Source organism: Bufo bufo, chromosome 2, assembly GCF_905171765.1.
Source record: "Bufo bufo chromosome 2, aBufBuf1.1, whole genome shotgun sequence".
Classification (NCBI taxonomy): Eukaryota; Metazoa; Chordata; class Amphibia; order Anura; family Bufonidae; genus Bufo; species Bufo bufo.
The window spans coordinates 264,563,322-264,578,868 of record NC_053390.1 but is presented as its reverse complement, the minus strand read 5'-3'; the positions used below and the strand labels follow the sequence as shown (position 1 = coordinate 264,578,868).

At 43.7% G+C, this 15,547-nt stretch overlaps 1 protein-coding gene across 2 annotated transcripts in view; it reads right to left on the bottom strand.

Moving 5' to 3' along the window:
- Positions 1-2,664: 2,664 nt before the first annotated feature.
- CHEK2 (checkpoint kinase 2) overlaps positions 2,665-15,547 on the bottom strand; it is a 131,503-nt gene continuing 118,620 nt past the window's right edge. For both annotated transcript variants that reach the window (XM_040416536.1, XM_040416535.1), the window contains 5 exons: positions 14,712-14,875; positions 13,016-13,131; positions 12,365-12,450; positions 4,864-4,935; positions 2,665-3,571 (listed from right to left, as the gene is read on the bottom strand). In XM_040416536.1, the coding sequence (XP_040272470.1) occupies positions 3,455-3,571; positions 4,864-4,935; positions 12,365-12,450; positions 13,016-13,131; positions 14,712-14,875 (555 nt within the window). In that variant the 3' untranslated portion in view covers positions 2,665-3,454. The remainder of the gene's footprint in view (positions 3,572-4,863; positions 4,936-12,364; positions 12,451-13,015; positions 13,132-14,711; positions 14,876-15,547) is intronic.

Genomic DNA, 15,547 nt, shown 5'->3' with positions numbered 1-15,547 from the left:
ATTTTACCCATAATAAAAGTCTATATCCTTATCATATTGAGAATAATATTTTTAGGTCTAAAAAGCTAATAAATATTGCTGGCTTCTTTAGGCTACTTTCACACTAGCGTTCGGAGCGGGTCTGTCTGATGTTTCATCAGACGGATCCGCTCCTATAATGCAGACGTTTGCATCCGTTCAGAACAGATCCGTCTGCATGTCATCTTCAAGCGGATCCGTCCCCATTGACTTCCATTATAAGTCTGGACGGATCCGCTCGCCTCCGCACGGCCAGGCGGACACCCGAACGCTGCAAGCAGCGTTCAGGTGTCCGCTCACTGAGCGGAGGCTGAACGCTGGCAGGCGGATGCATTCTCAGTAGATCCGCCTCCACTGAGAATGCATTAGGGCCGGACGGCTGCGTTCAGGGCCGCTTGTGAGCCCCTTCAAACGGAGCTCACGAGCGGACACATGAACGCAGGTGTGAAAGTAGCCTTATAGTCATATCTTGTGCCCGTGAAAAAAAGTTTTCATGTTTCTAAGATGAAGGAAAAAACAAAACAAAAAAAAAAAAACACTATTCTCAATAAAGTAAGGACTTTTATTGTTATTATATGAGTACATATGTATCATAGTTTATCCTTTTATTTTGGGCTAAATGGGAAAAAAAAAAAAAAAAAAAAAAAAAAAAAAAAAAGAAGTCTCTTCTCTCCCAGAATCCCAGGATTCAAACCTGGGATCTCTACATGCAAAACCAAGCACTTAACATCAAGCTATAACATTATCACAAACAGAAGTATGTTTTTTCTATGATAAGCCAACACATATTACTGGTGTCTTTATAATAATATAGTGCCTGTAAATAAAATAGTCACATAACACATTGATAGGAGCACCAACTCTAAAGTGCCACTGAAACACCACAGCCTCTCATGCATACTGAATGGTCCAGGTCACATTCTCACACAGACTGTACACTGGTAACGCTTCTGCTTTGTGAAACCACACTCTATATATTGCTCGCTTTTCCCTAAGTCTGCCTAAAAACGCACACCTAACAATCCCCCACCTTGGTGTTAGGTGACAGTACTTTGAATAGTGGGGAGTGCGGCCAGTACAGGTTGCCCCCACTCCACATCGGTGTGTGAACATTGTGGTGACAGTTTAGCAGGGAGGAGTAGCTCCTTTCATAAGTACACATATAGGGACATCCAGTGCCACAGTATACAAACACTGATACCACCAACTCTGTGGATCATTCCACAATACTATTATTCATCCCTGTGACAATACCACAGGATTAATTCCCTGAATAAAGCTCTGCAATTTAAAATAGTGCATCATCAACCTTTCCCAAACATAGCCTGATAGTTTTAACCTTATTAGTATAGGTTTTGGTTTTAATGATATTAATATAGGGTTACATTTTAGAAGTATAGGTAGGACCCCTACAGGGATTTTCCGGCGATTCGACCGGCATTGTTTATTTCAGGGTATATCCCGAAGGTTCTTCACCAGGGCCCATTTAGTGCTCAAATGATTCAGCCCTGCCTCCTGGTGCTCAAACTTCTAATTTGCATATGAATAAAAACGGATTTCTCTGCAGCCGTTTAGCATCCAGACAAAACAAAGATATTGTTTTAATCAGCATGATGAGCAGCCAGTATGTCTGGTTTAAAAGGGTTGATCCTGCAGACAGAGCCGCTTTAACATAGCTAACCATGACTACTTTCCCTCACACTTTTCAAAACTGAAGTGAGATGTAAAAATGAAAAAAAGTTGCAATTTTTTTGTGCAATTCAGCCCAAAGTCACAAAACCTATTTTGATAATTTGTGATGCCAGAATTATGGAGTGCAGGGTGTCATAAATTCCCCTCTTTGTGTTTCAAGGTCTCAACATGTTTGGATCCCTAATTGCTGTCAGCAAGTGAGAATATTCCTGTTTCCAGAGAATGCAAATATGTGCAAAGAAACTGAACGTATTATAACCTATTGTTTAAAGAGGACCTTTCATGGGTCCAGACTTTATAAACTAAGTATCAGGGTATGTAGGGCATATAGCAGGGATCTAATAGCGCTTACTATTTTTTCAGAAATTCTCCCGCCCTGCTTCTCAATGGGCGTCTCCTCCCTGGCTGTGAGCTGTCCAATCGCAGCGGAGAGCGTCGCAGGCAGGGAGAAAAAAAACCCAACAACTCACCTTCTCCCTGGCTGTGACTCTCTCCACTGTGATTGGACAGCTCACAGCCAGGGAGAAGGAGACGCCCATTGAGAAACAGGGCAGTCTGCTCCTCCCTGTACCACTGCGAAAATTAGCATACAGAGCGGGAGAATTTAACGGGTGCCACATCGGGCGAACAGAGTGGCACCCAGAAAAGATTGTAAGCGCTATTAGATCCCCGCTGATTTACATACCCTGATACTTTGTTTATAAAGTCTGGACCCATGAAAGGTACTCTTTAAATCAAGTTTTATATTCAACATATATTTTTTTTTTTGGGGGGGGGGGGGGGGGGGGATTTTTGTGACTTTTAAATTCCACATCCATCGGTATTTAAAAAAATAAATAAATCCTTAAATCATTTCACACTGGTCACTAGGCCCAAAATGTGTCCACACTCTGATATATATATAAAATATATATATATATATATATATATATATTTTATAAAAATAAAAAAACATGACAAACTATAGGTTATTTTCTGATGACACATTCCTTTTACTTCTCACAGCTCAGAGTTTGCTATAACGGAGTCACTCTAGATCTGAACCTCTTGGATTCTAGGTTCACTGTTCTTCTGATTTAAAAAGCCCACGGAGTGTTTCCTAGGCTGCATGTGACTATAGCATTCTCTCAGCTATGACCCAAACCGTACTGAGTTAAAAAAAAAAAAAAAAACTAAGTATATTTCTATGCACTGACAGCAAACACCCTGAAAACTGAAATAAAGTAAAACACTAAAGTACAGGTAGAAAGTTGCTCAACTTCTCATCCACAAGACCAAACAACCCCTAAAACTGCACTACAAACTACTATTCAGCCATGTGATTTGTTTTTCCACAAAAGAAGAGGCAGGACTCTCTCAGACAGCAGCAAAAATATGCTTTTTTAATGTCTATACTGCAGCTGCAAATCCCGACCCAACAAGTGGCCTAAAAACCCAAAGAGCTGTGAGTTGGAATCATTATACCCAGGGTCGTGCCCGGATTTGGATCTGTAATACAGACCCTGAAACACGCTCACATTATGTTTGTCTGAACAAGGTCATACACAAAGCACGATTTCTTGGTATCAAATAATACAATTTCTTCTACGAATCTACATTTTTTAAAAATTCTCTAAGAAGCAAACATAGCTACTCTATTTTCTGTGTGGTGTCAGCAGTAACATACAGAGAACGCTGAAAATTAAAATGGTAATACCTGATCACTGTACAAAGAATACAAATATTACATAAAGATGCTACAATTTCATAAATTCGTCACTTTTTTCGTTCTCTTATCATACTGGGTTGTTGAGGTGTCTGAAGATGTAGAAGTACTGGCATCTGGGTCCACTTCATGCCCACGTTTGCGACTCATAAAATGCTGTGGATTAATGCAGAAAAAAAAAGCAACTATTAAAAGGGAATGGTATGTGCCAGTGCTTTCAGGTAAATGTCATAATAAGGTTGAAAATAGGCGTGCCAAATGATGGTGCAACATACAAATATATATATATATATTACTAAAGCAGATCTCACAATTAGACTATGCTGCTCACAAAAAAGCGGTATTTCGCTAATAGGAATGATTATATCCGAGAATACACTTGGCACATATTTATGAGGAGCGCACCAGACACCTCTTCGCCTCAGGGAAGTGACTCCATAAAGTAACTACATACCCAATACATTCTCTAACTGCATCCATTAGTCAAATAGCACTATATTTTTGGTGCTGGACAGCGGACCTGTCCAGTACTAGGCTGTCCTTACACTGGGCAGCATAGTGTGATGACAAATCCACTTTGAAGGCATAGGACGCCTTTTGGTTACCTTGAATTAAAACAGCAGCCAAGAGCAGTGTGTTGTCACCAACTATGTCAGGTGCACCAACACAGCCAGTAATGTAGAAGAGCTGGACAGACTCTACAGCAAGTACTGTAGAACAATTGAAATACAAATCATTTTAAAAGAACAAGAATAATATAAAATATCAGCATCTGTATGATGACCACAACACCCAGACCCCTTATCGTCCTACTGAATCAAACTTTGATCACTAAAAAAAACCTCTGGTGATCTACATTTGGTTCAGCAACAGCTATGGATGTAAAAATGAGGAATTTTAGAAGTCACAAAGGCTAGTGTCAGGCAGAACAGTTAAGATGTTTTGTACCTGGAATAAAGAAAAAGTATCCAGTCAAGGATGTATGTAACATGCCATAAAACACTAAGACTAGAATATAAGAGCTAGATATGAAAGAAGAAAATCCTATCTTTATATTTGGCATATCACGGTAGGGATGAACCACAGGTTAGAGTGGAGAACCATGGCAAACAGCGGTTCTATCTGTGTCCGACTGGGCTTGTCCATGCATTACATGGATGGCCATTCACCTGTAATACACATTTCTACTGCAGAGGAAATTTATACCCAGAACTGCCCACAATAATAACAGCTGATCGCCGGTGGTTATGGACATAAACCTTCGTTGATCATCGGATTGCTGTGACGGCTTCAACATGAAGATATGGTTGTTGTACTGAGACAAGTTTGAGAGAAGATTGGGATGCCATTTACTGTATTAAAATATATTTTAATATTACCTAAGAGTCTCGTGTGAATTGAAGCGCTCTACCAAGTGGCAGATCTAGAAGAACAGAAGGGTTTAGTACCTGTGATGGAGGTGGCATTGGATGAACAATATCATACATTAACCGCTCAGTAATGCTCTTCATTTCATCATCCTAAAAAACATAAACAAATACATGTTTTCATAGAAAATAAAATAATCAAAATGGATGTTTGAGTAAGAAGACTGCCACTATTCACACATGTACACATTATTTTATAAAATATGTTAAAGAGTTATCCAACCACTATAATCCCCCCCAAATGCTCGGGCCCCTCACACAGATTGTACTTACCTCGCTCCCCGGCACCTGCTTGTGATGCTCGCAAGGCATCAAAACATCGGGCAACGGGGTGGGCAGCCAATAACAAGCCGCGACTGGGATGAGCCTACCGTGATGCTAGGGAGGCTCGGCCCCGTCGCGCCCTGTTATCGATTGCGCCCCCCCCCCCCCCCTATATTTTTACCTGCACGACAAGAAGATACAGCAGCAGACGTGCAGACATCAGGAGTGATGCAAGTACAGTCTGTGTGAGGTGCTCGAGTATTTGGGGGGCATTATAGGGGTTGATAACCCCTTTAAAGTGCATCTCTCTGCCCGTCTAAAGCACTTATATTAGCTTCTACAGTGCACAATTTTTTTTGTGTCCAGTGTATTCTCTTCTAACTCTGATTAGCCATAGTTTTTAACTCCGGTGTATTCACGAGGACAGTGCCTCCGCCTCTGCTCTCCTGACTGTAAAACAAACCATACACATTCAAATGTGTTACACCAAATGATTGTTTGGACAACAGCTCTCTTCCGACACCCCCACACGTTTGGTGTGCCGAAAAGGGATGTGTGAACCAGACACTTCTGGCGGTTAGAACCCACTGAAACTATACACCAATATGTATGGGGGGGCCCTTTACTGAAACTGTGTATGCAGACACACAAAAGCAGGGGCGGACTGGCTACACACCCTGGAGGGAAATTTCCCGGTAGGCTGATGCCTAGGGGGCCACCCAAAACCTCCTCATGGCTGCCGGCCAGGTACATAAAGATATGATGCTCTTAGCAATAATTCATGTAGAAGCATTAGACACTTATCCACATGGCCGGTAGCTGGCCTTTTGAATGCAACTGTATTGCCAGAACGATGATACAGTTTCATACTGTGGCACGGGTGGCAGTTGTTCTGTACTGCAGTATTTGGTTCTGTTGGGGCAGTATTTTGTTCTGTACTACAGTACTGCTGGCCCCACCTACTTTTGTCTCTGCTGTCATGTAGTGTCCCATCTTCTGTCAGTTTGGACCCACCAACACAGTGCTCCAGACTAAAAAAAATACCTAGTAGCCATCGGCTCCTGAACTGAAAAATTTAGGAGCCAAATTAAAATTTTTATTCGCCAAAACCAAATAAAAATTTTGGTATCGTGACAACGCTACGCCGATCAGATTGGCGTAGGGTTGTTTCGATACCAAAGTTTTGATTCGCTTTCGTCACCATAAAAAAGTATTGCGATACTCAATACCGTGCAAAAAAAAAAAAAACAAGAAAAGCCGCATGCATTTCGCATTTTATGAAACGTTCGGCCCATAATAGAACAGTCCTAGCCTATTTTTTGGGGTGACAAGGTGACAAAAAAAATGGCGAATGCTCACCGCATAGGAGAAATTTTTAAAAAATCTAATAGTTTGGACTTTTCGGACACAGCGCTATGTAATATGTTTATTTATTGTTTATATATTTTATATGTAAAATTTGGAAAGGGGGGATTTAAACGTAATATTTTAGGGTACTTTCACACTAGCGTTTTTCATTTCCGGCATAGAGTTCCGTCACAGGGGCTCTATACCAGAAAAGATGTCTTCAGTTCAGTCTTTTTGACTGATCAGGCAAAAGATAAAACCGCAGCATTCTACGGTTTTATCTCTGGCGAAAAAAAACGGAAGATTTGCCTGAATGCCGGATTTGGCATTTTTCCCCATAGGAATGTATTAGTGCCAGATCCGGCATTCAAAATACCGGAATGCCGGATCCATCCTTCCGGTTGAACCGTGCGATTTTCACTCATGGTTGCTAGGATGAAAGTCTATTCACTGTAATACTTTCCCTTATAACAACATGGTTATAAGGGAAAATAATAGCATTCTTTAATGCAGAATGCGTAGTAGAAGGTCAATATAATAAACATTGGTGGCGCAGTGCGCCCCTTCCCCCCCCCCCCCCCAACACCCCAGTATAATAAACATTGGTGGTGCAGTGCGCCCCCCCCAGTATAATAAACATTGGTGGTGCAGTGCGCCCCCCCCAGTATAATAAACATTGGTGGTGCAGTGCGCCCCCCCCAACACCCCAGTATAATAAACATTGGTGGTGCAGTGCGCCCCCCCCCCCAACATAATAAACATTGGTGGTGCAGTGCGCCCCCCCCCACCCCAGTATAATAAACATTGGTGGTGGCAGTGCGCCCCCCCCACCCCAGTATAATAAACATTGGTGGCGCAGTGCGCCCCCCCCCCCCCAGTGTAATAAAGATATAAACAAACATTGGTGGGCAGTGCCAATGAGGGTTAAAAAAATTAATAAAAATTAACTCACCTCCTCCAATTGATCGCGTAGCAGCCGGTCTCCTGTTCTTTCTTCAGGACCTGTGGTGACATCACTATGCTCATCACATGATCCATCACCATGGTAATGGACCATGTGATTAGCTCAGTGACGTCACCACAGGTCCTGAAGAAAGAACAGGAGACTGACAGCTACGCGATCAATTGGAGGAGGGGAATTCATTTTTATTTTCTTTTTTTTTAACCCTCATTGGCACTTCCCACTGCCCACCAATGTTTATATCTTTATTATACTGGGGGAAGGGGGGCGCACTCAATGTTTATTATACTGGGGGGGGGGGGGGGGGGGCCGCACTTAATGTTTATTATACTGGGGTGTTAACTGACCTGTTAATACAAATACAGGAGGCGGGTGCCGGAATCAAATAGGCGGCACCCGATCTCTATGACAGACAGGGAGCTGCGATCAGCGGCAGTTAACCCCTCAGGTGCCGCTCCCTGTCATAGTGATCGGGTGCCAGCTATTTGATTCCGGCACCCGCCTCCTGTATTTGTATTAACAGGTCAGTTATTTTCATTGGTGGCGCAGTGGCCGCAGCCCCTCCCCCTGTCCCTCGTCTTACTGGCCGCGGCGGCAGCAGCAGCACAGGGGGGGGGGAAAGACTCTTCCACTGCGCTGCTGAGAACGATAATCTCCTGTGCCCCGCCGCTGTATTGAGCAGAGCTGCGGGTCTAGTCGCAAATGGCGACAAGACTAAAAAGTCTTGTCGCCATTTGTAAATTCTAAGTCGCATTGGCGACCATTTTGGTCGCCATCTGGAGCCCTGCAACATGGGGCCACTTATTTTTTTTTTTCCAGGGCCATTTTAAAGTGTAACAGTCATGTTTTCATAAAAAAAAAAAAATCTATTTTAGCATATGTTACTGCTGCTGCAGCATAAGGCTATGTTTAGTTTCTTCACACACCACTGTTTTCCTTTAGTTTTTCCCTTAGTTACGGCTTTTTTTAATCCTACAATATGAGGATCTTCTCAAGATGGCTCCTCTGCCACTTCTTTAAGTCCAAAACTGCTTTCCCTCACTTCACATACACACTTGCTGTGCCCAGCAGCTTCCTGTCAGCCAAACAGATTGGATTACTGAGACACGCCTCCTCACACTGTCTTCTTTTTACACTAAAGGGAAACAGACAAGCCCTAACAAGGGTCTTTTAAAAGGGAACTTGTCACCTCAAAAACGTAAAAAAATCGTCAGCATTACCTCAGTAGCCCCCAGTCTGTTAATAAACATATGTTTGACCCAGTATTTTGATGCACAGTGTGAGGGTGCTCTGTGACCTCATGCTGTGTGCGCCAGTTCCCAGCACAGCCAACAGCAGGAGGAAGTAGATCGCGTCCGGTGAGGAGCAGCGTCCAGGAGCAGGAGAGGTAAGTGTTGTTTTTATTTTATAAAACATGAGGCTGATCTGATATGGGGGGGCTGCAATGGGGATTATGAGGGGCATAAGGCTGATAATGGGGGCTGATTAGAGGCATAAGGACTGATATGGGGGCTAATGAGAGGCATAGGGGCTGATGAGAGGCATGTGTAACACCCCAGAGTTGTGTTACTACACACCTCTACCTCGCTACTATCTCCTTAGCGCCTCTTATGATGTAATTTATAGGATATCCTCCAGAAATCTGCATATAAAAAAAAAAATGTATTAATGCAATTGTTCATGTAATTAGCCTGATGTACCAGCAGATGACAGCAACATATTGGCAGAGGCAGTCTAGTGTAGGGCTGCAGCTGACGATTATTTGAATAATCGATTAGTTGTCGATAATTTCATCGATTAATCGGGAAAAAACACCAAAATGACAAAAAAAGGGGTTTATATGATTTTACTTGAAAAATTATGTTCAAAGGCCATATTAAAACAAATTGTGGATGGCACTGTTATGGAGGGGGATCTGTGGATGGCACTATTTATGGGGAGGGGGATCTGTGGATGGCACTATTTATGGGGAGGGGGATCTGTGGATGGCACTATTTATGGGGAGGGGGATCTGTGGATGGCACTATTTATGGGGAGGGGGATCTGTGGATGGCACTATTTATGGGGAGGGGGATCTGTGGATGGCACTATTTATGGGGAGGGGGATCTGTGGATGGCACTGTTATGGGGAGGGGGATCTGTGGATGGCACTGTTATGGGGAGGGGGATCTGTGGATGGCACTGTTATGGGAAGGGGGATCTGTGGATGGCACTGTTATGGGGAGGGGGATCTGTGGATGGCACTGTTATGGGGAGGGGGATCTGTGGATGGCACTGTTATGGGGAGGGGGATCTGTGGATGGCACTGTTATGGGGAGGGGGATCTGTGGATGGCACTGTTATGGGGAGGGGGATCTGTGGATGGCACTGTTATGGGGAGGGGGATCTGTGGATGGCACTGTTATGGGGAGGGGGATCTGTGGATGGCACTGTTATGGGAGGGGGATCTGTGGATGGCACTGTTATGGGAGGGGGATCTGTGGATGGCACTGTTATGGGGAGGGGGATCTGTGGATGGCACTGTTATGGGGGATCTATGGATGACACTAAATAGCATCTTATGCTATATGTGTCATCCACAGATCTCCCCATAGCAGTGTCAGTGCCATACACAGATCCCCTCCATGACAGTGCCATACACATATCCCCCTCCCATAACAGCCCTAGGCCCCGCCACTCACAGCAGTATTCCTTAAAGGGAGTCTTTTACCGAATATGACCATTACAGACCACTCAGATCAGGTTCTCCATTACTTTCCCCAGATTACTATGGTACCTTCCATATTGGAGTCAATCGCCGATTTGCTCCAAAAAACACTGGGCACCAGCCGCGGCGTTCATGCGGCTGGTGCCCAGGCCCCTCGCTTACCAAACCCCTCCTCTTTCACCCCTCTGGCCCGCCCTTGTCTAATCAGATTACCTCCTCCTCTCTGTCTGAAATCCCGCGTCCTTGCCGCTCCACACATTCCTAGCCCGTGCGCACTGCGTTGCCCATTATGGGCAGAGGAACAGGGACTTTGAATGCGCATGCGACAGCCTGCGCAACCCGATCCAGCCGTCGGAGGCACGAGATTTCAGACGGAGAGGAGGAGGTAATCAGATTAAACAAGGGCGGGCCAGAGGGGTGAAAGAGGAGGGGTTTGGTAAGCAAAGCGCAGAGGGGCCTGGGCACCAACCGCATGAACGCCGCCCCATGGCACCTTCAGAACCTAATTACCACATGGTATAAAAGTGTTTTTTGGAGCAAATCGGGGATGGACTCCAATATGAAAAGGTACCATAGTAATCTGGGGAAAGTAATGGAGAACCTGATCTGAGTGGTCTGTAATGGTCATTTTCGGTGAAAGACTCCCTTTAACCGGCAGTAACTTTTACTTTAAATCACTGCTCTTCTTTATCTTACAATGAAGCTCCAGTAACAGGCAGAGCGGGCGGCGGCGTAACGTCACTTACTCACGTGACGCGCCTGCTCCACCCACTTTATGAATGAAGCAGGCGGAGCATGCGCGTCACGTGAGTAAGTGACGTTACGCCGCCGCCCGCTCTGCCTGTTATTGGAGTTTCATTGTAAGGTAATAAAGATGCGGTGATCTAAAGTTCAAGGACCCACAGGCATAGCGCCTGACCGCCCGCATAGCAACGAATCGGCCGATTATTCGATAACGTGATTCGTTGACAACGAATCCCGTTATCGAATATTATCGATAACGTTGATCGATCGTTGCAGCCCTAGTCTAGTGTATCTAAGCTGGAATGGTTTATATCTGCTTGGCTCCCCCTGTGTGCAGAAGTAAGCTGGACCCACATCCTGCAGTATGGGTGGAGAAGGAAGTTTAAGTCAGTGACAGCCACTCCCTGCTAGGGGAAGGCTGTGTGATAGTGTTCATAAGAAACCCCTTCCTAGGGAAGACAGCAAGGATATAGTCTCAGCTGAGACATGTCCATATAAATTCCCCAACTAGAGCACCTTTAGCTCTGCTGGATGAAGAAGCAGAATCTACAGACCAACTCTGGAGTACCAGGAAGGAAACATTCCCTGAGAACCTGTGAGAGAAGTCCAGTTCCTAGGAGAAGCCTATTCCTCCTTAGCTAGTCTGTCCCCACACAGCAAAAGGTACCAAGTCAGCGCAGAAGATTAATTCCTGCCGCAGTTACAGAGCTAGAAGCAGACATTTATCCTGCAAGCTCCACATAGAGAGCAGAAGTCTACATTCCTGCCAAATATTGCCTACACCTGCTGGGACCAAGAGACCAAAGTTGTATACTGTTTAAATGCAAGTTACTTCAAGTAAAGCGACGTTTGAACTTCATCTAAAGATCTGGACCTCATTTATTCTGCAAAGTTCCTCTATTACTCCTACTATAACCATACTCAAATTTATTGCAAGTGAGCCAGGAGCCCGGACGTCCCCAGGTAGGAGACACCGTGACACCACTACCACAACACTACAGAGACATTATAGGCCATTACACCACACTGGCATTCCTAACCTGGGACGTGCATTATAACGCCTTGGAAGGGCCCTGGGATAGTACCCTGCAATTGGCGTCAAGACAAATACTGAATATTATCTACCCGTACCTGGCCACTGTACATGGAGGCTGATGAAAGACATGGGGCTCTTATCTGAGGTCTGATCTGAGGTCTTAGTAACATTGGGAGTCTGATTGGGGCTGTCAGCTAAAAAAAAACGTAGTGGAATTGCATTTTTTTCCCTTCAAATTCCACAATATTTGAAAAAAAATTCATCCAAATTCATTATCCACTACATTATATGCAATATTAAATGGCGGTATTGGAAAGTACAACTTGTCCTGCAAAAAAAAAAAAAAAAAAAACTCATACGGCTATGTGAACTGAAAAATAAAAAGGTTATGGCTTCGGGAAGGCAGGGGGCGAAAAACCGAAAAAAAAATAAAATATTGCTGTGTCAAGAAAGAATTTAATACCTGCAGCCAGGGGTGCTCCAAGGCTTTCTTTGTTGTGAGTCTCTTCTCTGGATCAACAACCAGCAGCTTTTTAACTAGATCCAATGCTGTAAATATATCAACAATGATAGTTATTCTTGTTAGGCTACTTTCACACTAGCGTTTTAGTTTTGCGGTATCGAGATCAGTCATAGGGGCTCAACACCGGGAAAAAACGCTTCAGTTTTGCCCCCATTCATGGTCAGTGGGGACAAAACTGAACAGAACAGAACGGAATGCACCAAAATGCATTCCGTTCCGTTTAGTTGCGTTTCCATACCAGAAAGCAAACCGCAACATGTTGTAGTTTGCTTTCCGTCCTGGGAGACGGATTCGGCATGACCCCCAATGGGGACGGATCCATTTTCTCTGCCACAATAGAAAACTGATCAGTCCTCTATTAACTTTCAATGGAGTTCATGACGGATTCGTCTTGGCAATGTTAAAGATAATACAACCGGATCCGTTCATAACGGATGCAGACGGTTGTATTATCAGTAACAAAAGTGTTTTTGCCGGATCCAGTAAAAAAGCTAGTGTGAAAGTAGCCTTACGTTACATAAGTTACACAGATAATGCTTCTTCAGAAGGAATAATACATTGAAAACTACACATGTAAATCAATTTCCATACCTGGCTGTGACACGTGTTCCCAAGCAGCTGGAATAAAGTTGTAAAGTCCTCCTGTGATCTGATCTTTTAGAGGTATGTTACAGTTACTTTCGGAAAATGGTGGGTACCCACTAAGGCTGTAAAATATAGACTATATCAGGGAGAGCTCTTTGTACAGAAACTGTACCCTACACTGTTAAATATTTTATCCAAGCAGTGAATGGGCTCTAAAAATTACAGTATCTGAAATACAGTATCTTGTATTAATAAAGGCACTGAGTAGAACAGTGCACCTCAACACTAGTCCTGCAGTAGCTCATAGGTCTGGATTTGAGAATTTTCAACTTTCACAAGGGACCTGCAGTGAGTAACACACTAATCTATAAACATGTTAAAAGGCACACAGATATGCCACATTTTGTTAAGAAAGCAGTTGTAGGAAATGTCTGCAGGACTTCTTTATGAAAATATGCATTATACTGCACAGGGATTTACTGGTACATATAGTTGGCTATGCTACAATATTTCCTAGAGCAATAAAAAACAAAAGGCTACTGATGTAAAATTTAAGGATTAGAAAATTAAATGCTTATGCTTTGTAATATTATTTAAGCACCATTCATTCCATGGTGCTGTACATATGATGAGGGGTATACATACATAAGCATGAACAAGACGAGTTACAGACTGGCACAGAAGGAGAGAGGGCCCTGCCTGTGAGGGCTTACAATCTATGAGCTATGGAGGAAGGACACAGTAGGTGAGGGTAAAGCTGGTCATGGCGGTATAGCAGCAGCAGGGTCACTGGTTGTAGGCTTATCTGAGGAGGTGGGTTTTCAGTTTTTGTTTGTTTGAAGGATTCCACTGTAGGCGAGTGTCTGATATGTTGGGGTAGAGAGTTCCAGAGTGTGGAGATGCACGAGAGAAATCTAGAAGGCAATTGTGGGAACATAAAAGGAGAGGAGGTCTCTTGTGAGGATCAAAGATTGCGTGTGGAGCTGTAGCGGGAAAGTAGCTCGGAGATGTATGGAGGGGACAGGTTGTGGATGGCTTTATGGGGAACCATTGAAGGAATTGGCAAAAGGGTAAGGGGGGGGGGGGGGGGATTAGTTGGGCACGAGTTGAGGATAGATTGGAGGGGTGTGCGTGTGCTAGATGGAAGGTCACAGAGGAGGATGTTTCAGTAGTCTAGGCGGGAGATGATGAGGGCATGTACAAGCATTTTTGCAGACTCCCGGTTGAAGAATGCGCGGATGCGGGAGATATTTTTGAGTTGGAGGCAGCAGGTGGTGAAAAGGGCTTGAATGTGCGGTCTGAAGGAGAGGGCAGAATCCAAAGTCACTCCAAGGCAGCGGACTTGGTTGACGGGGGAGAGTGTGCAGCCATTGATTGTGATAGACAAGTCTGTTGGGGGTTTTGAGCAAGATGGGGGAAAAGATTATAAATTCTGTTTTATCCATGTTAAGTTTATACATTGTGTAAAAGTGTTACTGTTACAGTCACTGCATCCTAAAGTCACATTGACAGCTTTAATTAGAGTAGGATTTAAACCTGGATATTACAGAAGTGGTATTAATCACACTGGAAATAAAGAACTACTAATATTCTGCAAAACTTCATACTTAGATCATTCCAAATCAATTCAAGATGTTTCCATCAACTGATTCTTGCAGTCACTAATTTACATGTATGCATGTCTCTTGCAAAAAATAGTTACCAGACAAAGAGAATGACTCCTAAACTCCAGTAATCCACCGCTCTACTATATCCACCTGTCCCAGCCGTGTTTAACACCTCAGGAGCCAAGTAAGTAGGTGTGCCACACAAAGTCCTCATTAATGAGGTTTCACCAAGAATTTTGGACTGCCCAAAATCCGTGATCTGTAAAATGAATTACAGGGATTGAACTTAGATGTTCGGTTTTACACTTCACAGGAAACATATTGTTGATGGTGTATACCAGTGGTGGCCAAATACAGTTGCAAAAGAGTAATTGAACCCTTGGGAATTACTAATGAACGCAGTCAAACGGTTACCCAAGTCTCAGTTGTAGACAAACAAGATTTAAAAGAGCATAGGTGCAGGGAAAAAGCAACATCTGGAGGATAAACACAGCGGATACTACATTCATTATCCTCAACTAACAGTGCACAAATGAGCATAGGTTTTTAGAGTCTTCTAGAGGTCTTTCGCTGTTACCCTTGGATTCTTTCTCACCTTTTTCAGGATTGTCCTTTGTGCTCTTACCAGGATGCCCACTCCTAGGTAGAGTAGCAAAAGTAATGCATTTCTTCCATTGCTAGATAATTTGATGCACACACAGGTCTTTGATAATCCTTTTGCAGCTTTTTCTAGCATTATGCATCTCTATAACATGTCTTCAGAAAGTTGTTTGCAGCGAGACATGGCTCACACTAACCAATCTTTCTTGAAAAGTGCAGACTTGTCAGTAACCAGGATTTCTGTGCCCTTATTTAATGTTAAAAACATCTGTGAACCCCACACTCCCAATCCCATCTCCACAAATGGGTTTACCGGGACTTAATAATTGAG